The sequence below is a fragment of the Geospiza fortis genome, unplaced genomic scaffold (genome assembly GCF_000277835.1).
Source record: "Geospiza fortis unplaced genomic scaffold, GeoFor_1.0 scaffold331, whole genome shotgun sequence".
NCBI lineage: Eukaryota > Metazoa > Chordata > Aves > Passeriformes > Thraupidae > Geospiza > Geospiza fortis.
The window spans coordinates 487,553-512,666 of record NW_005054540.1 but is presented as its reverse complement, the minus strand read 5'-3'; the positions used below and the strand labels follow the sequence as shown (position 1 = coordinate 512,666).

Below are 25,114 nucleotides of genomic sequence, written 5' to 3'. Positions count from 1 at the left end.
GAACATGGAAACCTCTTCCTAAAGCACTTCTAATTCAGTTTGTGAAATCTGAATATTTGAAGTATTCCACTTCTGTGAAGAGCCACTAAACTGTAATACCTTATAACCAACAAGAGAACTCATCCCTGTTAGGTCACTGATGCTGCTGAAGGTTTAATAGCTTAAAGCATACAAGTTTGTTACTGGCACTGCAGCACCATCCTGTTAAGGTTCACACACAGTGGTCTATTTCCAAATATTGAACTACAATAAACCTGCTTCACCTGAAGGGAAAAACTACTTCTAACTTAGTTGCTTCAAGCAGTCTGACAAAAGACATATTATTTCTAGTGTTAATTCAGGCTGAAAAAGAATACAATCAAAAAATAAAATGACAGGCCTATTTCAAAACAAGACAATTCTTCCTCATGCCTTTGAAGCAGGGATATATGTACATGAATTAGCATTTAAGTCTGTTTTCACTCATGAAATCAGTACGTATGCAAATCACACAATAGGCCTTAACTCACAGAATCACTCACTTTTCCACCTCAACACCTCAGGTTATCTACTATAAGTAAGGAATACTCCCAGGATGTGGAAACATGTTGGAAAATGTTAATATTTATTAACATTAACACATACCAAGAAGGTATGGCTAGGATACCCAGCTGCTAAACATCAGTGAACTCATGTCTAACAAAGGCCTGCAATTTGTAAGTGCACACAAATCAATTTGCAGTTGCTGCCACACCTGCTAAGAAATGCAGCAGACCCTGATTACAGCCTTAGTGCAGACAGTACTGAAGTCTTCAGAGACTAACAAAGGAAATAAAAGTTATCTCTTTGCTTAGATGCAGCCTCCAGGCCAGAAGCTGCAGAGTCACATCAGCAGTGCTTGACCTCAACAAATTCCTGGTAAGGCAGGCAGTGTGGGCACTCACTGCGTTCCACTGACTGGCCAGATGGCAGCACAGAGCACACCCTTGTCTGCCCACACCCGTCTGGCTGCCCACACTTTCAACAGCTCAATATTAAACAATATTTATTATTTAACAACAAAAAACAAAAAAAAAATTGATGCCTTCATGTAACAATCCAAGCTCTGAATACAGTACAGTAGCTCTACAACTGATCTCTGATAAGCGCAGACAAAATCTGGAAGCTTGTTGTACAAATCCTTACAAGGCACTATCCTCCTAACTGCCCAATTAAATAACTCATTTCACGTGAGTTTTGCACATTATTTTGCTTTGAAATAATACATTAAATATGGTAGTGTAATTAAGAGAATGTCTTCAAGCACCACAAAGTTAACAACTCCTTAATCAACCACATGATCACTGCAATTTAAGGTGACTCCAGCCAGGCACACCATGGCTCACCTGGTGCTACTGGTTTCCTGGACACTACCACCTAATGCAGTGAACTCCTCCCAGTATTATCTTTTCTTTCAGCCAAAAGCAGCAGTTCTAAGCCTTCTCCTTCTTTTAAATTTCCACTCAGAATTAATTTTCTTACATTGAGGAGTAAAACACTTGCTTCAAAAGAGGGGGAAAATTTCCTAATATGAATTCAAAATTCACCTACAGAAACCTTCGTGGGGTGTTATCAGCAGCCAGAACTCATTTACAAACTTTGGAGTGTCAGGGAGACCGTAGGATTACTGATTCAGAAGAGCTGCTTCCTTTCCACTAACAAGTGCAGTGCATGCTAGTTACAGCAAGAGCAGACACAATGCTATAAATCTTATCACACAAAACATTTTCAGGGAAAAGATAGCTGTTTTTTCTGTATCAGAGCATAGGATCCGACACTGGTATTTCAGCTCTTTTTTCTAATAGGGAATAACTATTTATAATCAAGGAGGTATTAACAGAACATTTATTCACAACAGTCTGTCTGAGGAAAACAAGTTGTAACCAGGATTACTGCACTGTTCTGGTGTGAATTATAGACAGAAAAGTTAAATAACTAGAGCTGCTTCCTGTCACCACAGGGATTGTTTAAAAAGAAAAACCTCACTCAATGCAGATTCAGTGATAACGCCTGTTTGTTGACCTACCTTTTTTATATGGCTTTGGTGGCACAACAGGACCAGGCTCTATGTTGTCATAGAAGTTACATGTGGCTTTCGGATCAAAGTTTCCTGTTAGAAAAGAAAAAGAAAGTGTAAGGTGAAGGTTATTTAAATGTCTATGCCAGTGACATGAGCATCCAAAGGCTTCTTATTTTATAAATTTTCTTATTATGACATTATATCTTAGCTTTTTCACAAGTTTTGTCACATAATTTTAGTTTTCTGTCAATCACAGTAATATTTAGCAGTGCAATCCCATATTGAAAAATCAACTCCAGATCAACATTTTGCATTGCTGGGAAAACATGTGAACTGTACATCTTCCTATAGGATACTTCCTTGATAAAAAAGGACTGTGCATATCCTAATCTGTTTGATTCTATTTAAGACAAGTTTCTGTTACAAAAAAGACTTTTAAAAACCCTAGTAAATTTCTGTTTGTGAGCCTCTTGCTTGCAACTCATTGTTCAGTTCTGCATTACTTGGCCACAGCCTTTGTAAGCAAGAAGTCAAAATTTTAAGTGAAGGATCTTCACAAAGGAGTAATTTTTTTTAATATGCTCTTGGCAAAGTCATTTTATGTCACCACTTTCTTACTAATGGAATTTAACTTGGCCAACAGAAGTATTAGCAAGCCAAGTTTATTAGGTTGCAACTGAAAAAACACTCACCTTTTAGAGATAAGTTGTCACTGCTAATATAAATTGAACTCTAAAAACTCCAAATATTCACATTTAAGCATATGCCATAATAGAACCATGGGATCATTTAGGTTGAAGAAGACCTCAAAGATCATTTAGTCCAACTGCTACCCCAGCATTGCCAAGTCAATCACCAACCCATGTCCCCAGGAGCTGCATCTAAAGGTTTTTTAAACACCTCCAGGGATGGCAACTCCACCACTTCCCTAGGCAGCCTCTTCCAATGATTGGCAACTCTTGCCCTGGAGACATTTTCCCTAATATCCAATCTAAACCTGCTCTGGTGCAACTTGAGGCTGTTTCCTCTCATCTGTCACTTGTTACCTGGGAGAAGAGACTCCACCTCACCACAGCCTCCTTTCACATTATTGTAAAGAGCAATGAGGTCCCTCTGAGCCTCCTTTTCTCCAGGCTAAACACTCACAGCTGCCTCAGCTGCTCCTCATCAGACGAGTGCTCCAAACCCTTCCCCAGCTCTGCTGCCCTTCTCTGCACTCACTCCAGCCCCTCAATGCCTTTCCTGTAGTGAGAAGCCCAAGACTGGACACAGGATTTGAGGTGTGGCCTCACCAGTGCTGAGCACAGGGGGACAATCCCTGCCCTGGTCCTGCTGCCACACTATTGCTGATCCAGGCCAGGTGCCATTGGCCTTCCTGGCCTCCCTGGGCACACCTGGATCATGTTCAGCTGCTGCTGACCAGCACTCCCAGCTCCTTTTCCTCCAGGCACCTTTCCAGCCATTCTTCCCCTATCCTACAGCTCTGCCTGGGGTTGTTATGACACTTTTTGAACCCCATAAAATTGACCTCACCCCACTGGTCCAACCTGTCCAGACGCCCTGCAGAGCTTTCCTAACCTCCAGCAGACTCATGTTTGTGACCATATCCAAATGACGTTTCTAAAAAAGTATCAATTCAATACCTCTAGATTGAAGGAGATCAACTTCTTTCAGTGTACAGTCAACGTTTATCTGGAGTTGTCTGTTGAGGCTTCTCAATCTGGTCATTTCCTCAGGCTAGAAAGAAACATCCCAAAATAGTAATTGTGGGAAAGTCAGCATCTTATTGAAATAGAAATAACATTGCTAGATCTTTGTTAACAGCTTTACTAAAAACTGAGTATAGATAAGGCACTGAAAGAAGTCCAAGTGTCTGGCCTACTATTCCTAACTCACTTGCCCTCAAAAAACATTCTCCTATTGGTATGTGAGGAGGAAAACAGACAAGTTACTTAATATTAAAATTCATTAGTAAGATGACATAGCTGAGCTCAAGTTTATTAAACCACACACATTACTTAACTCTGTATAAATGGATGACTTGCTACCTGAGTCTGCATCAAGATAATCAAAAACAGAATACAAACTGCAGCCCACATTAACCATTACTTGCTTATAACTGAATGAGGTCAAAAGTTTGTTCATTTGCATCAACCCAAGGAGCTCCAAGAAGCCAAACTAAACTTTTAGCTCAGTATATTTAAATCATTCAATGATGAAGGACTGCAATTATTTTTAACAGCATAATCAGTTATTTAAGTGCATATATTTGCATATCATTAAGAAACCCTAAGTTACTGGAATGGAAAGCTTTCTTAATACCAGCAGCATCAACCACTAACATATTTTATTCTAGGATACATTCCAGCATCACAGTCACAAAATCATAGAATATTCAAGGTTGCAAAGGAACCTCTGGAGATCATCTAGGACTTTGGCCAAGCTTGGCTTCCCCTTGGTGAATCTATGTGACTGCTGCTGACCACTTTCTTGTCCTTCATGTGCCTGGAACGGGTCAGCAGCATTGGCTGCTCAATCACTTTGCCAAGGATCAAAGTGAGGCTGACCAACCTTAGTTCCCTGGGTCCTCCCCTTCTTGCAGACATCAGTGATATTTGCTCTCCTCCAGCCTTTGGGAACTTTCCCAAACACCATTAATGAACCAGAGATTACCTGGAGTGGCCTTGCCATGACACCTGCCAGCTCCCTCAGCACTCACAGGTATCTCATCCAGGATTATGACCTCGTGTATGACTGTTTTGCCTAAGCATTCCCTGACCTGATTCTCTTCCATTAAGGGTGTACCTTCTTTGCTTCACACTTTGCCCAGGTCTCTGGGACCTGGGATTCCTGACAGACTGTAAAGACTGAACTAAGAAGCTCATTCAGTATCTCAAGCCTTTTCTATGTCCTACATAACCATGCCCCCCAACTTGCTGAGCCCACATTTTCACTGCTCTTCCTGCTGTCACATAGGTAGTAACAGAAGCCTTTCTTTTGGTATTTGAAATCCTGTCCCAGATTCACCTCCAGTTGGTCTCTGGCTTTCCTAACCTCATGCTGGCACACTCAGCACCTCTGAACTTCTCCCAGGTTCATCTGTGCCAAATGCTGCCCTGAAACAGGTGAGACATAGAACAGCCACAGCAAAGCAGCCAATAGCCCTTCTGTGCTTTCCAGCCTACACCTGTGTGCATTGTTTGTGTCAATACAGCCAGTAAGTCTGAGTTGATTTGCTTAACAACTACACACAGTGGAAGCTATTTTTCAGCCAGATGAATTCCCTTATCAGAGCCATACACACGTTCGGGCTAGAGTCACTTGCAGGTTGTAGTCACACAGATAAGAAGAATCAACAAGGAAAAAAGGAGAGTTCCAACTATTTCAGGCAACACTGCCACTGAAAAGTTATTTGGCACATCCTGCACATACCAAAGGAGAAATACTATCTATGAGAAGCAGCTACTCAAACAATAAAATAGCTTTAAAAAAAAAAAAGGTAAATCTTCCTGCATGGACACCAAGCTCTATATGGCTAAGGCTTATTGAACAGACTTGGACATACTTTTATTGGTTGGTAAGGAACCAAGTATAAAAGTGCATGCATACAACCTTCTGAAGTTTTCTTGGGAACACTAAGAAAACTGCACACATATCCATTTCATCAACTACAATAATTAGTTAATGACAAGTCAAGTACTTGAAGCATCCCCAAGGACTGAAGATTTTATACTCAGAAGTATTACTGAACAGTACCTTAGTTTCATTAAAACACAAAAAATAAATGTGTATGTTGAATTAAAATACTAACAACTTGCTTACTGTGGGAATTGCAGTTGTACAGCTGACTCTCCGAAGCCGCCTCTGCATCAGATCATGCTCCATGCCATTGACTTCAGTCTTCAGGCGTTCAAGCTCTTCTTTCTCAAGCTTCAGCTCCTTTGCTAATCTCTCCATCCTTGCCCGTTGATGTAACAGCAAGGCTAATGTTTTACACAGAAGAAATAGTTACTAGTACATAAAAACCTGAACACTGAATTCTTAATGTATGCATAAGATTCATGAGTGACCCTTCTGTAAAAAAAAAAGGCGATCACAGACATGCAGCCAAATATCAGTGTGAAGATGCTTTCATGCCAAATGAACTACAATTTAGAACAAAGTTCTTCCAGAGTAAAACCACATTTTATACAGTAACTTGAAGTTGTTATTACCATTTTGGTCAAAGCTTCTTTTTTGCATTTGATCTTTCTCGTCTCAAAAATACAAAAGCACCTGTACAAGGAGACAGCTTCTCAGGATGAAACAGCAACCTAGTTATACTAATACTCTACTGACAAAAAAAACATACCAGAGGTAAGATCAGGAGGTAACACACACTTCATGCCTGCAGCTCAACAGCAGCTGACACACCAGCCCTGAGACATTAGCCAAATGTCATCCCAAATTTGCTTTTTTCATTGCTATTATAAACTGTGGTACAACTTCTAAGTAGTTTTAGCTTTTCAGGAAATATTATAATCCTCAACACTCTAAGTTCCTATGGGTTCAGAGGCAAAACTATGGATCTTCAACAATCCAGAAAATAAAGAGTTGAGTCAGCTCAGGTGCTTCAGATCCTAATTTTATGACAGACTGATTTCTCCAACCTCTCTGCTGTTGAGTCACTCCATCATTTTCATCAAGGTATTGAAATTTACGACTCTCAGTCACAAACTGCTGTTGGGCTCCCAGAGAATCAAAGAAAAGAATTCTGACTAGCTAGAAGATAATATTCAGTTTCATAAAGAAGAGTATTTCTCAGTATTTCATCATGGTGCAAAGCTGGCCAAGTCAGTGTGATGCTTAATCCTTTCTGATCAGGCTGGTTTTACCTGATTGAAGTCTGCTAGGACAGAGAAAAATAAGACATTTGATGTGTGTATTTCAGACAAACATGCTGCTCACATAACAATGTTCAAAGCAAGGACCTGTAGAACCTGCAAAATGATACTTAATGAAAAGTCACAGCCAGAACTTAACCTTTTCCTCATCCCATCCAACAAAGGCAAAGGAAAAGCACATAATATTCAAGAATATTAATATATGAGCTAAAAAGAATTAGAAAAATAAGTAACAACATGACAACTTACTGCAAAAGAAGAACATCCCAACCTGTTAGAAGCAGATATCAGCATTCCACACAAAAAAGTAGCACTGTAATTTGGATTTTGTATGGATTCACCAATTCATGGCCAATGAATAAACACCAAAGAGCCTAGCCAAGAATAACACCAGGTGTTTTTACACTACAGGCACCAGAATTATTGAACAGAACTGTTCTCTACTTTTTCAAGTAGCATAAGTCATGCAAGCAGAATTAAGAAGTACAGATCTCAGACTGAATGATTTTCCACTATTGTTACCAAACCCCGTCTCTGTGTGATTCCTTCAACTTAACATGGTGTGACTACATTTCAGAGCTTCACATTGTACTCTAGTACAACTCATCAAATATGACTCATATTACAAAGAAGCAAAGTACAGAAACTAGAATGAATTTCTGGTTACACTTTTTACAATGGCTCACATTCCAGCGAAAATTAAAGAAACTTTAAAATATTTATTCTTCTGTAATTTATTTCTATCAAGAGTTCAGAGTGCATCAATAAAAAAAAAGCTCTGGTAGGTATTGCCACAAATGCAAACATCCCAAAAAGCACATACTAATTAGTTTTATTTGGTTTGCTTTTCAGAGACACAAATCTAGTGGAAGGCACAAAGGCAAAACCAGGTCTTACATTTCAGAACATGTTTTTCACAGCTATGTGAAGCTACTTGCATTTTTCTCACATAAATGACAACCTCTACTAAAGCTGTAATAGCAACATTACCAAAGCACAAGGCCTCAGTTACAGACCTACTGGCATTCATTTTTACTGAGGAATTGGGTCTACAGAATTTCTAATTGGGTCTACGAGGTACAAAACAGCTTTGTTGATGAGTTAGAAGAGCTCAAAAGGCAGTAGTTGAAAAAAGAAATCAAGACCTGCAGAGCAGCACTATAAGCTCTCACTTCAGCTCTCTGAAGTAAAACAAAGGCTAGAAGGAACAACAATGGAATAGACTCTTCTTTCCAAACACAAATCCAGAAAATACCTACTGCAGGTTATTATTCTGTCATTACCCAAATCACTGGTTTGAATGCTTGCAGATTGATTCACTTGCTCAGTTTTAAATGCTTCAAATCTACACAGCAGATGACTTCAAGAAAAGTAGTTTTCAGCTTACAGTACATTTCAAATTCTTTTTCTTTACTCAATTACCAAATTCTTCATTTATATATTAAAACTATGTTTTATCCCTGTGCAGCAGAACATACATTCTAAAATTTATCTGCCAAACTCTTCTTCCTCTTTGAAAACTCTAAGAGGAAGAAGTGAACTTTTGATTTAAGTTCTTCAAAATAATTATTTTATTCCCTCTAAAAAAATATTTGTATTGACAAAGGTTTTTCAGCTGCATTCTTATCTCTCCTCTTTAACTTAGTATTCTTCAATCTAAACCAAACGCAGAAGCCAGGTGTTCTAAAATACTGAATATGGAACAAATACAAAGCATTATAAAAATCCACATGTAAATTTATGACCCAGTTCTTCAATGTAGAATTGACAAAACTGACATACTACTTATCATAGTTAACTGCAGTGTTTTAAGAAAGTTGCCTAACATGAGAAGAACAGCAACGTTAGGATCCTTAGAAATTCTTTATGTATTAGAGTGAAATTTGGCAGTACTTAAAAAGAAATCAGAAAAAACTGTCTGATTTTTGACACAGTTTCTATTTTTTTGTAGAGGTTCAAAAATTCTCACTAAGCAGCAAAATCAAACTGAAAATGCATTTCACAACAACCACAATTTGCAGGGTGAAACATTTACCTTGAGTGTAAGCATAGTCGTCTGATCCAGAACTAGAACTTCTCTGATACTTATGGCTTCCTTTTTCTCCTCCAGATCCTGGGATTACAGAAATAGGCTGAATAGGTTCTGGTGCTGCAGAACGCTCTTCTTGGTCCACTAAATTTAAAAGATTCTCAGTCGGTGCTCGACCTACTGTGATTTTAAAAATGGTTGGGTTTGGCTGAGATACCATTACCCGAGGAGACTGTGTTGGTGCACCTGCAGGTCCAGCTGGTTGAGTGTAGGTAATATATACTGGATTAACACTAAATGGAGGTTTGGGTTGTCCTGACATACCTCTGGACGGAGAGCTTGAAGGAGGAGTAGTGGCTGCATACAGCGGGTGCTGGTTTCGTTGAGATGGTTGATTACTTATAGGTGAAGGGCTTCTGTTCATTGCAGTCCCGGGCCTTTGCGGTGGCTCAACTGTAATTTCTATTTTATTCATGGAACCTTTGGATAAACTAGGTCCAGCAAAAGGAGGAAGGTACGATACAGAGTGACCACCTTGCTTTTGAAAAGTCTGGGATGCTTGCTGATACGGATGGGGTGGGACAGTGGAAGGACTAGGAGGCATGAAAACATGTGAACTCTGGTGACTCAACTGAGGAGGTTGAACTTGGTGTTGAGGAGAGCCGAAAGGAGAGGGACACTGGGATGCGGGTGGAGATCGAAAAGCCGACTGAGGGATCTGGGGTTGTTTTGGAGAATACTGAGAAGGTTGGTAGTTCTGTTGATGTGGATATACAGGTAGAGGACGAGGAGTATAATGTGGAACTGGGCCCTGTGGCGATGAATGCCACTGTGTATTCTGAGGAGTCTGTCGTCCTGAAGAACTCTGAGATGTTTGTCTAATATAAATAGAGCCAGGAGTCCCATAAAGATTGCTTGGAATCTGTGGAAGAATTTGTAGAGCTCTGGGTACACTCTGTCCAGAGGGGAGGTTTTGTGATACTGTAACAGTAATGGGATTTGTACTGTACCGAGGTATGTGCATATACGTGGGAGGGCCTTGCATAGCAGACGTGTTCATTCCTGGTTGTATGGAAGATGGCTGTGGAGGTGGCTGTGGAGGAGGAGTAGCTGCATTTCTATTCTGGTCATTCACGAAAAATGGATTGTAACTAGGAGAAGCTGCCACAACAGCGGGAGCAGAATGTGGTTCCTGGACTAAGCAAATGAGCTGTTTACCTGCCGTGCGCTGCGGGTCAATGTGTCCATCGCTTGAGCTGTGTACCAGTGTACGACCACCATTAAGTTGAGCTCCATCCCCCGCATGATAGCTGGTATGAGGATGAATACCCAGATTAATGTGCAAAAGGCTATTTCTATTCATTCTGGTGTCATCAGGGCTGTGGTACTCCATATACAAATACTTGCTGCTCTCCTGTGCGAGGGCTCGACAACAGGCATCGAGGTTGTTGTTGTTCTAGGAGCAAGAACAGACACCTATTACTGTCACAGACACCTATTACTGTCACAGACACCTATTACTGTCACAGAGCACAGAAAGAGTCAGCACTCTGTGTTCAACATTCAGCTGAGGCCACAACCAGGCCCTGCCTGGACACAGCTAGGGGAAACGTTTCATACATAGCTATTGCGAAATACAGATGATACTTTATGAGAGTAAAACATAGCTCACATTGCAGCTGGCAAAATGCTCCAGTAACACTAGTTACACTATGACACATCAAAAAAAAAAACCAAGCGCAGTTTTGGGAAAGCAATGGTTACAACTCTCTGCATGTTCTTCAAGGAACAAGTCTGTACTATTAACTACTTCTAGTAACAACACAAATCAAAATAAACTAGATCAAAATTGCAAACTCTGAAAAGGCAAAATAAAAATGCAGATAACATTTCAATGTTTATCTGAGTGTTTACTGCTTTCACTTTCAGTTTACTGTTTACCTATTTCTCTTCACCCAGAAGTTTAAAAACCCAACATTTTAAACCAGCTTTTATTGGTAGAACAGTATTTAATACCTTAACAATGAAGTCAAAGTACTGCTTGAAGAAGTCCCAGGGATTCCATAAAGACCATTACAATCCCAACCAAATTTAAACTGCCTTTAAGAACTTCAAGCTTAAGGCTAAAAAAGGTTTATTCATACATCAGTGAGAAACCAAATAACCCTTTTAAATGTTTGATTTGTTCTGTGGTGCTGGCAGTTGAAACTACACAGATAATAAATTATGAATCAAATGAGAAATATAATGGGGAATTCCGTTTCCCTTCTTGCCCTCTCCACTAATTTTAGCTTAATGTAGTCTGTAAAAAGAACAACATAAATGATAGCTTTTCCAAATGAGTAAAATCACTAGAAAGTGTTCCAGATGGTGGATTTATTTTTCTCCCCACTTTATCATGTAACAGCCTTCATCAGCTGTGGTTCAGATTTTAATTTAAATAGTAGTTAAAGAGAACAAATTTGACTTTAAGTTCAAAAACTTTGGCCCTTAGCACCCTAACTTTGTTAAACGCGACCCAAGACTGGTACCCTAACTTTGCTAAACATGACCCAAAACTGGTACCTTCTGTGACAGAGAGCACCTCCTTCCACAGCAAGTGTGTACATATTTATATATGCACATACACCCCTGCCTTCCTCAGTGGGCTAAAATTACCATTCTAAGGAATGGACATTAATAATGACTGCACTTCTATTTTAATCACTATCACTGTATAAATTTGTATGCATATATTACATATATACACATATTGCCTTGCAATACAATTTTCAATAACCACTGGCTGAGAAGTCATATAACATTTCTTTTCTCATGGACTATACCCAGTCAGTCTTAATACCAGAGTGAAGATGATTTTCCCAAAATTTCATATGACTTCACTATCAGATGAGCTTGCATACTCTTCATCTTCTCATATGAAGAGTTACTACTAAACACAACAGAAGGTGCAGCACTTAAACAGGAACAGCTCTCACTCTATAGATACTTCGTCCTGACAACCTCCCTTCATGCTGAGCTCTCCTTCTAGACATCATTGATCACTGGGAATATCCAGACACAGCACTAAAAATTTAAGACCAGAATATGTGGGAACCAGACCTTGTAGTAACAACCAGCACCACAATGCCAAGGCAGCAGTCTCAAAAAAGAGAACCACTACCATCAGCCACCTGCCATCTAAACAGAACTTCATGAACAGAGCCTTCAGTTTCCTTAGGTCACTTGGTCAGGGTGCAGGTAAAGAGAACATACACAGGACAGGCTCTGATCTGATTTTATCAGGCTATGGAATGTATTTGTCATTTTAAAGGACTCTCAATTTTTGACAAGTCTAAAACTCCAAACTGATTTAAATCTAGAGCATTTATTGCAAATGGTTATTGGAAATCAGATCACACATCTTTAAAATACAAAGTGGGTTTGGAAACAAAATCTACACTTTAAAACATAGCAAGTATTTGCTGTGCAAAGTTAACTAGCTATCCAGAATGCCATATAATAGAGACAGAGCACCATATGCTTCTGCAGCATTATGGGTTCTTTAATTTTATCAGTTTAAAAATGCCTATGACAAACACAGTTCATCAAAAGGCTTGTGTACTTAATAGTACAGAAGATGTGCCTGTCAGGAGAAGTAAAGCTTTAAATTGAAGGATTTCCCCTGCTTTGCATTTGTCTGAAAGCAATTAATTTTTATTTGTATGGTTTAGAAGACAAAACGCAAAAATTACAACCCCTATTCTGAGTAAACCTACTCATCTGCCAGGGACAGGCAGGACACAAGTACAGCTTTCCCACCTCAGCCATGGCCACACAAGCACCAGGCCAAACTAGATCTTGCATGTTTCTGTTCCATTCCTGATTCCTCCCCTTAAATGAAGGTATTCCCAGATGACCACTACAGATTACATGTGTAACTTATAATCACTTCCAATTTCTGATTTGAGATGAAGGTGGAAGGATGAAATGGAAAGGAAAAGGAGTGCAGAGAGAAGAACCATCACCTGACCTAGAAAGAGAGAAGTATAACTAAACCTCTGGAGAGCCATGAGAAAAAGATACCATGAAGGGGGAAAACTGTCAGATTGCTAGCTAAGTCCAGCTCATTATCCTGGAAGGATGAATGACTGTTTACTGAAACCTACTCCAGTATATGCATGTTATTTATGTAGCCATCATCAATTAACATCCCATTAGCCACTTTCTTTGTTATCCATATGCAGACAGTCACGGGTCACACAGACAATGAAAAAACATCAGTGCAAAATAACCTCCACAAACCTAGTGAAGAATGGCAGAATTTTTGTACCTAAAAGATGAGACAGAAATGCAAGTAGTGGAGTCTTCCAACCTTTTAAAATAAAACCAGGGGAATGAAAACCTATGCTCCACATGTACTACTAAAAAGGGTTTTCATACTGAACTCATAGTTTGTGCCACAATAAAGCACACAAACTGTTCACCATACCTGAAGCATGCACTGAGACACCACTCCTTCAGGTATCTCAGGGAAGCGCTGCCGGAGATCGTGGAGTACCTGCACGTCGAGCTGCTGGCTGCCCTGCGCCATGCCAGATGGAGGATGTTCCAGATCACCAGAGAACGGAAGTCAACAGGCCTTCCAGTGATTGTGGTCTTCTGAGGCTTCTGGCATTTTCTGTAAGAAAGAAAACACCATCTTTTAAGCCATCACAACTCTTTGTCCTTCCCAAACTGCTTGTGTAGAAAAACTACCGTAATGCTTTTTAACTACCAAGAGAGACAACAGCTTAAACATAAGAGTGGGAATAATCATAAATAATAAATGAATAATCTCAAATAGTAATATTAAAACACTTAACATACCACAGGTATGCCTATATGGCACTGCACCAGAATGTGCTAGTTCAGGTCTTTACTCAGTCCCACCGCGGCACCACGTGTAACTTTAATTATTGTGACTTGCATAAAATGGAACTGTTATATATTTACTCCCAGTGAAATTCTGAACAGTCTGCAGAAAAGAATGAAGTTATTAGCAATTACAGATGTCTTACTGACAATATGACAGAAATAATAGACTGGAAAACAAAGCAGCTACTCTATTAACAGGGTTCAAAGTCTTTTGTCTTTACATCACTACAGATCCAAGAAGTCAGAGGTAATTTTTGGAAAACTGAACAAGAATTAAACAGAATTTAAAGAGCCCTTTGCAGGATTAGAGAATCTACCTAAGATTTTTGTGAAGTACCTGTTACATTCATACTAACATAACGAGTGACAGAAACCAAACCAAACAAAATCCCCTAAACCTCCTTCCATTTCAAAATTCTTGTATTCAGCAGCAAAAATATTCTTTCTACCTGAACTTCAATACCCAAGGACTACTGGAAGGCAAATACAGTCTGAGTCAACACTTTTTGCACTTGTGGCTCATGATCACAGCAGTAACCAAAAGGCAGCTGATGTCTAAGCAAAGATTGACAAAAACTTTGTGTGAGGCGCTGCATGACACAGCCTCTGTTACACATCTATCACTGCTAAGCTTCAAAAACCTTTCCAACATTACTGCTCAGTGGAATTCTTAGCTGCAGAGAATGCACTGCTGTGTTCAAAAAGAAAATGAAAATCAGATACCAGCAGAGCTGGTGTTTAATAATATATTAGCTACCCAAAGTCCCAAGTTTAAATCATACTTATCTTGACCTCACTGCAACCATGGCACAGGTTATTCAGTCAGCTTTTCACTTGTTAGTTCAACTTCCAGCAGTCTCCAGCAGCACAACAGACCAGCAAATGCACACATACCTCTAGGCACTAAAATTCCAACAGTTTCCTCTGAAAGTTTCTTTATTTTCATAGGCAAGAAAACAGAGTATGTATCTTCAAAGAAAAGTAAAGTGCCAGGTTTAGGGTAAAAAAAAACCAACCAAAACTTTGTTAAAGTTTTAGGGGTAAGAAGAGCAGGAGTCAAGTCCAGTCCATGATGTGTGGCTCTCCATGTGGACAGCTCCAGCTGCCATCAGCATTCACTGAACACCACCTGTGCTCACAGAAAGGGTCCATCTCTGGCCCCTCATTATTCCAGCACCCACTATCACATCTGCCACGTCACACACTTTTTCAAGATAAATGAGACAAGTCTAAAGAACAGTGAGATACGGGAATTATCTTCCTGTGACTTAGGAAATATCACAATCAACTTATGTTGTACATCGCAACTCATTTCTGTTCACTGCAGAAATGCTCTTTGTAAAATGAAATGCAGCTTCCAACAGAAAATTCCTGTCTACACTCACAATAGGGGATCTTTTATAAACCTGATTTTTTTTGTAAATGACGAACAAACATACTCTGAAAGGCAGAGCATCACAAGAATACTCAAAGAAAACTTGACAGCAATCAAGCTCTATGTGTTTCTAGACAACTCTCCTTATCCCAGGAGGCCAAGGCTGAAATGCAGTAATGAAGGAGTACCCCAACAGAATAAATTGCAGTTAAAACTTCTGTGGAATAACAAATGATGGCATCTGAAACAGAAGTTAATAATTATAAAAATTTCATTTGCATGGGCAAGAGCCTTTGCATCATTTCTCTCTTAAAATAAAAGTTTAAACATAACATGGGTGACTTTAAATGTAACATGTGGACTGAAGATCCATCACCAATATATTCAATGTTTTTCTACTACAGTTTTAAAATAACAGAAGTTAACTTTTTGTTTTCTAACATTTCCCAAATACGCATGGTGAGTAGAGGTAAAACACAAAGTAACTGGCAGTTACTGGCCAACTACGAATTTTATCAAACTTCCAAACACAACGGGTAACAAAGTTCCATTTTTATTTTGAGGAGTTGAAGCTTCCAGCCTTTACACTTACACAGATAGCCTTAAAAAGCCTACAAGAGACTCAAAATAACTATTGGGGAGCATGAACAAACACACAATAATTCTGAAGTCCTTGGATTACATTGCTAAGCTACTGTGAAGACTGTTTTTTTTCTTTTCTCTAGCCAATACTACAAAATTTACAATTGTCATTATGTATAAGCCCAGCCTTTTGTCCTACCTATTGTCCAGCATTTTGTTCAGCTTATTCTACTTGACTTGACTACAACTGGCTGCACATTTTCCACTCTAAGCAGGCACGAACTGGCTGGAATACAATACCCACTTCCCATGTTGCTCCACAGCACACAGCAGGCAGAGAACCAAGTTATTCAGAGAGCCAAGGGCTTACAGCAAAGGCTACACAGCTGAGATGCTTAGACAAGAACTCCTGCTGAGCCACAACACGCTAGGAAAGCAATCCTTCAAAGACTTTCTTCCACAGCATTCACAGGCTAAGGGACACACTGAGGTGCCTTACATGACCAGCCTCGTAATTACTGAAAGTTCAATGCATCAAAAACGAATATAAAGTCAAAATGAAAGCAAGATGTTTCATCTGTAGCTTTCAGGAAGGAGTTGAGAGTACCCAAACTCCAGATGAAAAGTATCTCATGAAGATGGAATAAATTAACAGTGCTAGATACATGGCAGTTCTAATAGCAAAACCACAGCATCTTGTCACAGAATTGGTCCTGCTGTATTAACAAGCAGAGCTGATCTCAGGATCCACTCAGTGAATCTCAGGGATTAAGCAAACCATGACTCAAGTTCTAAAGAAATAGAATAATTTGCCTTTTCACACCTTTTACATGCCCAAATGATATGTACATTTAATCTTTCCCTTAAGCCATTTGTGTATATTATGATTTAAAAAACAGCAGTTCCATCAGTCAACCGATGCCTCTTTTCTGAAAGAGTAAATAAAAAAGCAGAACTACTACAGTCTTGATCCTCCCCAAGATCTGTTCAAATATGTAGAGAAGGAAATCTATTCTGCTATTGTCATTTCTGAAGCACTAAATCAATTTAAATAAAGACACTTAACTCACCAGGAATAAGATCCAATTGAAACTAAATTATGTCAATAAATACTAATTATGTCAATCAATAATACCTGAAAATGTATAACTTATGTACTGATGTGCACTCACACAATTACTATGTATGGAACAATTAAGTAATTACTGAGTGAATTTCCAGAAAACAGGCTACCTGGAAGACAGTTTCTTAGGCCTTAATAATTTAAATTTAATTGTTAAGAATTTTATAACAATAGTTAGGTATTGAAGTGTAAGAAGAAAAAAATCAATTTTTTTCAAAAATAAAAATCAGCTTACAGAATCATAAATATACTGGGGTCAGAAGCTACCCACAAGGAATATCAAAGTCCAGCTCCTTGCCCTGCATAGGACAGCCCCAAGAATCATACTGTGCCTGAGAGCACTGTCCAAACACTTCTTGAATTCTGTCAGGCTTGGTGCTGCGACCACTTCCCCGTTCCAGTGGCCAATCACCTCTGGGAGAAGAACCTTTTCCTGATACCCAACCTAAACCTCCCTGATCCAGCTTCAGGCCATTCCCTCGGGTCCTGTCACTGTCACCACAGAGCAGAGATCAGTGGCTGCCCCTCCTCTTCCCCTCAGGAGGAAGTTTTAACTGCAGTGAGGTCTTCCCTCAAACTCTTCCAGGCTAAGCAAGCCCAGTGCCCTGAGCTGCTCCTCCAGACCCTTCACCACCCTCACAGCCTCCCTGATAGTTACAACTCACACAAAACTGAACAGCTTTGTCCACCTTTCTTCTCACCCTCAACTGTACTAACTCGACCTGTTAAAACAGTTTAAAACCCAAACCAAACACTTTTTATTAGTTTAACAAGCTTTCTCTGCACAATGCATACCCACTGAGCATCACACCATTGTGTAAAGGTAAATGAAAAGGTAAAAAGGGGAAAAGGACACAGGACCAAGAACACCACACCACCTCTCTCTTTTCAGCACACGTCAGCCATCTGATCTGTTAAAGCCACGACAAGAGGACACCTTCACCTGAAGCAGATTTGTAACAAAAGCAAAAGCTGCTCTTGTATGAACAGCAGTAAATCAGGATGGGATTTTACCGAGTGCTGTCAATACTGGAGTTAGCACAGACCGTGCTGTGGCACTGCAAGAAAGCTGCCGGTCAGCTGAGCCCCGAAGCTACCACCAGATACCAGGTCAGGACTGAAACCACACTTCCAACTCCCCATCGTCACTTGCTCACCATCCAAGCAATACTAACACTATGGCAGCACTGTGGCAGACCAACTGATTACAGGCAGCAGCTCTTTATCACTGGTGAGTGATATGATTCCAGCCCCTACATCTCTGCTGACACTGGTTAAATGTTTCCAAAGGCCAGGATACTGTCCATACACTGCTTGCCAGCAGTAACACATGAGAAGACAAGAGACTAATTAGGTCAGACAACATATTTAGAAAGCACTTTATTAGACTGAGTATCAGTATCTTTGGGGTTTTAGCTACTACTGTAGTTTTAACAAATAAATATGGTTTCAGCCATTATTGCATCATCACATCCCAATTCCACTTCTGCATTTCAGTACTCAAGTAGATGTTAAGGTGTATAATTATTGTGGTACTTCCTACAGTGACTGCAAGCAGAAAAGCTGTTGAAGAGCAACATTTTTGTAAATCAGCTTGTATAGAACCATGACACTTAAAATAAAAGATAAAAATTCAAACTGAGTTGCTTCACACAAAGGATTAACTATGCAAAAATGTGGTTTTTACCATCCCATCCCACACATACCTGTTATTTAACAGCCATCAATTATAGCCTTGTAAACATGCCCAGCATCTGACCTGGCTGCAGATGCAATCATGTAATCCCACCTCTAATCCCTGAGCAGCCTCTAGAACCACTGTTACCTTAAATTCAAAGGTGCCTGCCCGCAGTAGAAAATTACATTGGCTGTAATTGTTAAAAATCATCACAACCTATTATTTCCAATACTGAAAAGGAAGAAAACAGATTTGTACACTAAGGTACACTAAGTTTGCATTTATTTAACCATCCAAATAAGCAAAAACAATTAACTCATCCCACAAATATCACAACACTTACAGCAATCCAGCTAAAACACTGGACTGCTCTTGCAGCAAATGCAGGCAAATGATTTTATGGTAATGAGACAACTTCAACAAAACTTGCTAGCTAGAAGACCTTAAAATCTCAGAAATAAAAGGAACTAAAGTGTTTTAACAGTGCCAAGAACAATTTTTCCTCACAACCACCTTCAGTCACACACTCACTGTATAAACATAAGAGAAACCCCAAAGATTTTTTTCCCTGCAACTGTCCAGCTAAAATAATTTTTAGGATTATATATAGCTAGGCACAACTTTTCCACCTCAGAAATTAGAATGCCTATTTGTTAAGAGAAGTTTTCTTTATTTACAATGTTATACATCCCACATCTTTGGGACTGTATTGCTTCACACAGTAGGAAGGACACAACAGAACTTAAAGACATTTTGTCAGTTCACACAGACTTACAAAGTTCAACAAACCAAAATACAAGCAGTCAATGTTTCAAGTTGAGCTCAGCATGCTGCTGACACTGTTCTGAATGACTGGCTGTGTCAGTAAAACCACAGCTTCATGGTTTGGCAAGCCGTCTTCTGATGAACAGTCATTCACTTGTGCAAAAGACCATAAAACCCCTGGATGGTAGGAAGGCAATGTGAAGCACAAAAAAGCACAAAAAAGAGGTATACAGCAGAATGAAACTAAAAATAAAGCTGACATGCTATCACTGTTGACCAATTGATCTCTTATGGTAAAGTTATACAAGCTCTCCTGACAATTCCATATCCCTGCCCATTTATCCATACAACAGTTACCCAGATGTGTCATGTGATGGCATAGAACAGCTGAGTACTGAGATGGAACGTTAATCATTAAAGTCAGCATGATCAGAATACTATCATCTCGGACAAAAAAGGAGTGTAGAGCAACAAATCACTCCTTCACTTGTTAGGGGTTTTTTTCTAAGTAGCTTAAACTTAAGCAGCGACCAGTTTTATCAATGTTTGAAAATCTTCCCACCGACTCTATAAATGAGTAATATTGTGATACAGTGTAGTGTGTCTGTATCATACAAAAACAATATGTAACTCTGAGGTAACAGAAACCTGGACAGAGGGAACCCATTTCTGGCCAAACAGTGACACTGCCTAGAAGCATGACTGAAGCATAAAAAGGTTTAATCTGTAACCTGTGCACAAGCATGTTAATTACACAGGTTGTTACAAAAATTCAAAAAATCATTATCAATTACTGTTCCCTCCTAAGCATGTGTTTTGTGTTGCTTTGTGTGCCTTAGTATTTGCTTTGGTTTTTCCCCTTTAATTAAACTCTGCCACCCTTATGGGCCAACAACATTGAAATGAACTGGTGTTTAGTATATGGGCAGTATCCTGGCCTTTGGAAACATTTAACCAGCGTGTCAGCAGAGATGCAGGGGGTGGAAACAGAAACAGTTACTGTTTTCTCTCTTCCATCTACAATATCACAGAATTATTAAGGTTGGAAAAGACTTTTCAAGATCATCAAGTGTAACCTCTGACTGAATACCACCAGGCCCACTAAACCACATCACCTAGGGCCACATCTACTCATTTTCTGAACACTTCCAGGGATAGTGACTCCACTCTTCCCTGGGCAGCCTGTTCCCGTGTTTAACCACTCTTTCAGAGAAGAAATTTTTCCTGATATCCAACCTGAACCTCCCCTGGCACAACTTGAGGCCAGTTCCCTTTGTTCTACCTCTACTTATCTGGGAGAAGAGACAGACCCCAACCTGGTTACAGCCTCCTTAGAGGCAGGTGAAACAAGCAATAAGGTCACCCCTGAGGCCTCCTTCTCTCCAGGCTAAACCTGGCTCCCATAGGTGCTCCTGAGGAAAATTGTGTTCCAGACCCTCCATCATCTCCACTGCCCTTCTCTGGACATGCTCCAGCACCTCAAAGTCCTTGCAGTGAGGGATCCAAAACTTGGATTTTCCAACTAAACATTTATATAGAGACATTATTTATTTAATTGCTTTGGAAGCAAAAGAGGTGAAACTCATCCCTATCCCATATACAATTCAAACCTCCACAAAGTAGAATTTACTTTTAATAAATTTTAATAACTTTTAATAACTACATGACACTGGGAAATAGTAAAAACTGAATTATAACGAGAAGACTACTTAACTGGAACAATGATACTCCTTTTAGCAAGCAGGTAAGAGGTTCTTGGCCAATAATTCCTCTACTAAGTAAGTCACAGCACAGCCTGGTTGGGATGAGACCCTCAAAGGTCACCCCAGTTCCAAAGCCCTGCTGAGGGGGCACTAGACCAGGTTACTCAAAGGCCTGTCCAGCATGACCCAGAACACTGCTAACAACGGAGCATCACCTGTCTGAGCAGACTGTTCCAGGATCTCACCACCCTCATCAGAAATTTCTTCCTTATGTCTAATCTAAACCTACTGTATTCCTGTTTAAAACCATTGCCCCTCATCCTGCCATGGCAGACCTTGGCAAGAAGTCTCCCCTAATCGCTCCTCTAAGCCTCTCATACACTGAGAAGCTGCATCACAGTAGTAAACACTCTGAAGGAACTGATGGTTCTCTCTCACTCCAGTGAGCAAGTAGAAGCAGCTCTCATTACAGAGCAAAGTTACAAAAAATAAAGTTTCCAAGGCAGGGGGATAGCTCAGGAATGATGCTACTATGCCACAAACACCAGCTTCCAGAAGGGCTCTGCAGAACATGAGGCACAACTACAAGTTGCAAATGCAAGTGAGTCTGTACAGCTCACAGACAATCCTGAGGTTAGCACAAGTATCATGACTGAACCCAAAGCTGTGAGAACAATGAACTGCCTTTCTTAGGAGCACATATGATCTATGATTTCTCACTGAACATTTGTGAAATGAAGCTGTGGCAGGGAAAAATCCTGCAGGGAACTGTACATTGTCAGATTTCCTAATTCATCACCTTCTGCGTTGGCCCTGATAAAAGCAGTTTTATGATGATGCAAAAAGTTTTTGGTAGTGGTATCCTGTTCTGGGAATCAAAATGAGCCAGAAAGGATACAAGAAAATGTGAAACTGAGTATATACTATAAAGTGTTGGACAAGGTCTACAGTAAATCCATGGATCACAAACTTCAACTTTTTCTTCAGTTTTAAGTACAGTCTGCTATTCATATTTCCAAATTTAACAACTACTAGAAGCTGAGGTTTATACAGGAGAGAACTGAGCTAACAAAGTGCAAAAGTACTGGACTACTGTTTCACACAGAGTCTGTTTGGGAAAGTGAACTTCCTTCTCAGAAGTTTGAGATTAACATTTCTCAAAGAAGCAACATCTCCAAATATTGCTATGGACACTGAGTTATCTGCAGAGCATCAGTCTGCAGAGCACAACAGGAATTCAATATTGTTCCAGGCTGAGATGTTTAGTAGCTCCTACACAAGGTGATTCTCAGCATTAACTCCTACTCCTACATGACAAATTCATTGCTACATACTGAATTCACCTGTAAAACATTCGGAACAGGCTTTGTTCCTAAGGTATCTTTACAAGTCAAAACACAAGTCTCTCCACAAGGCACTTCTACAAAATTAATCACTGCAAGTACTTTTGCAGGACTTCAGTAAGATCAGTAAGAATTCACTAAAGCCAGAAGCTGCACAAAGTCTCAAGAGAGAAATAATTTAAAAAATACGCAAAGAAACAACCCACACAGTCTGTATTACTCACACTGAGCTTGTAAAATTTTGGTGTTATCTACACTGATAAATCAGCTGTTACACGTTTCAATGGCTAGTCATAAAATTAGCCTAAATGTGCCCCTCACTTTTCTTTACTTTTTCACTTTGACTTGGGCTTCTCCCTATTAAAAATAACTGCTCTAAACAAACAAATTGTTATCAATAAACCTGAAAGAGGCTCCATTTTCAGAGTAAAAGCAACACGCTGATAGTCTAAGGCTACATGACTCTTCACACATGAAACTGAGGAGGGAAGCAGACAAGCACATACAAACAGGAACAAAAAGGGAGAAAGTTGACAGAGAAAAAAAAACAATGGACAGGAGTCAAATCAGAGGGACAGAAAAATACAAACCATACTCATTACAGCAGAAAACATCAACTTCCATTTCTAAAGTTTAGAATTAAACTTTGGTGGCCTGACTGTAAATTTCTTTGACATGAATAACTGCTATAAAATACGATTAACAAGTTGCACAGCATGCCTGTCTTTTCTATCATTCCAGAACTTGTTAGCATAAGGAAATCTTACATGGACCTTGCTGATTCTGTGGTATCTTCTGACAAGTCTTTGCACAAACACCTGCTCATGGGAGTGTTGCAAGACAGTCACATAAAGCGGTTACACACCACATTATATTAATGTTACTTATGTTTACTGCAATATAACATACTGACACATTGAGGTTGTCCATGATCACACCTGTACTTGTAGAGGTGCTCAACCATGTGCCACAGTCAGGAACTGCTGTGCCAAATATCCTTGGGCTGTAAAATAAAAAATAATCAGCCAACAACATAAATACATACAGACACGTATGTGTATGAGCTCTATATGTATATATACAGATGTCATATACACCCTAGATTATGCTTTCTATGTATTTTTTTTTCTCCTTTTTGCTTTTGGGGGCAGAGAGGGAAGAATGCCTTAAAATTAGATTGTTGCTTCTACAACAGACAGGTTCTGCAACATCAGACCACAATCATCTTGTATTAAAATTATTTTATCTCATCTCAGCCCGAGATGGACTTTCTGGGGAGATATGCCTTAGATATTACATGATGCAGACATTTTGGAACGCTTTCTTTCTACATTAACTTCAGCATTATCTATTAAAAAATACTAATGGGACACAAAAAATAAAAAAGAGAAGTCTGGTAACAGGAAAGCTGTTTCCCCTCTTTCCATAAGCTTTCCATATGTTACATCTGTTGCAACAAGAAGCACTGGTATGTAAGGTAGTGTTTAATCAACACTCAGATAAAGCTGTAGCTGTCCTGCCTATGGAATTGCTTGAATAGCAAATGTCTATAAGGAAGCCTCGATATTATTTCAGATTCACTTGTTCTATCATCTTGGCCAGAAATGGGATAAGCCAAAATAGAAAATGGAAAGACTAGAATATGAGAACAGTTTTTCATCCTAAAATGCATTCCTGCCAAAATTCTTGTAGGGCTTCAGACCTTGAAGAGTATCCAGTATCTTTACTTAATGGAAGCTTTAGAGTATCCTCTTCCTACAGAGAGCTCCAAACCTGGTGGGTTTAACACTTGAGAAACTACAGATAAGAGCTGAAAAATTGCAGCCACCTACATTAAACCTTTTCATGAACAAAATTAATCTCTGGTAGAGTCACAGAATGGGTTGGGTCAGAAGGGATTTTAAAGATTACCTAAATCCAAACCCACTGCCATGGGCAGTGACACCTTTTCACTGTATTTATACATGTGTGTGTATGTATGTATGTTTGTTAATATATATTTATTATTTATTTTTCTTGTATTTATTGCTTCTGCCAAATTAAAAATCTAATAGCTACTTGGTAAATTCTTCTGTTGCCAACCCGGTGTAGTATCCAAAGCCTGTATATTTGAAAAAACAATCAATACTTATGGCTAGAATATTCTATTCTAATAATGCAGCAGTCTTCATACTGTCAAATAACTTTCATGCTCTTCTGTGCACTCTGGGTACAATATTAAACAGACTTTTTTCCAACATTTATTCTAATTTCCTTATTTTTCTAAAATTAAATTGGAAGATGAATGAATTATAATCACTCATAGGTCATCTATAGTTACACAGAAGCACGAACTCCTCCTAAAACCCACACATTAGCTCTCTCTCCAAGGCCAAGCCATGACTTTGATAGGTTAACCAAAGCTGTGTTTGCAGTCTGGACACCTTAGTTATTACCCAACTCAATGACACTGCCTGTAAAGGCAGGTTGGCATTATTCAGGTCATCTGTCATAACATTTGTTTATTTTTGTTGGTCTGACACCAGGCCAGAAAATTTCAAATCCAAGTGATGAGATTAACACAATTCCTGGCTGAAGCATGTGTAACTTTTTACATACAGCTAAGCATAAAAGACCAATTTTGTGATGATGGAGCTGGATGCTCTTTCACAGAGCCTGTGACTGCAACCCATAGCAAGAACATGTTGAACAACCCTTTG

The 25,114-nt window shown here is 39.4% G+C and overlaps 1 protein-coding gene across 1 annotated transcript in view; it reads right to left on the bottom strand.

The window, feature by feature from the left end:
- The window catches only part of TAB3 (TGF-beta activated kinase 1 (MAP3K7) binding protein 3), a 41,734-nt gene that overhangs the window by 4,653 nt on the left and 11,967 nt on the right, over positions 1-25,114 (bottom strand). The window contains exons 2-6 of the mRNA XM_005429312.3: positions 13,422-13,610; positions 8,957-10,406; positions 5,861-6,021; positions 3,682-3,775; positions 2,045-2,128 (exon numbers count right to left, since the gene is read on the bottom strand). Of these exons, the coding sequence (XP_005429369.1) occupies positions 2,045-2,128; positions 3,682-3,775; positions 5,861-6,021; positions 8,957-10,406; positions 13,422-13,523 (1,891 nt within the window). The 5' untranslated portion in view covers positions 13,524-13,610. The remainder of the gene's footprint in view (positions 1-2,044; positions 2,129-3,681; positions 3,776-5,860; positions 6,022-8,956; positions 10,407-13,421; positions 13,611-25,114) is intronic.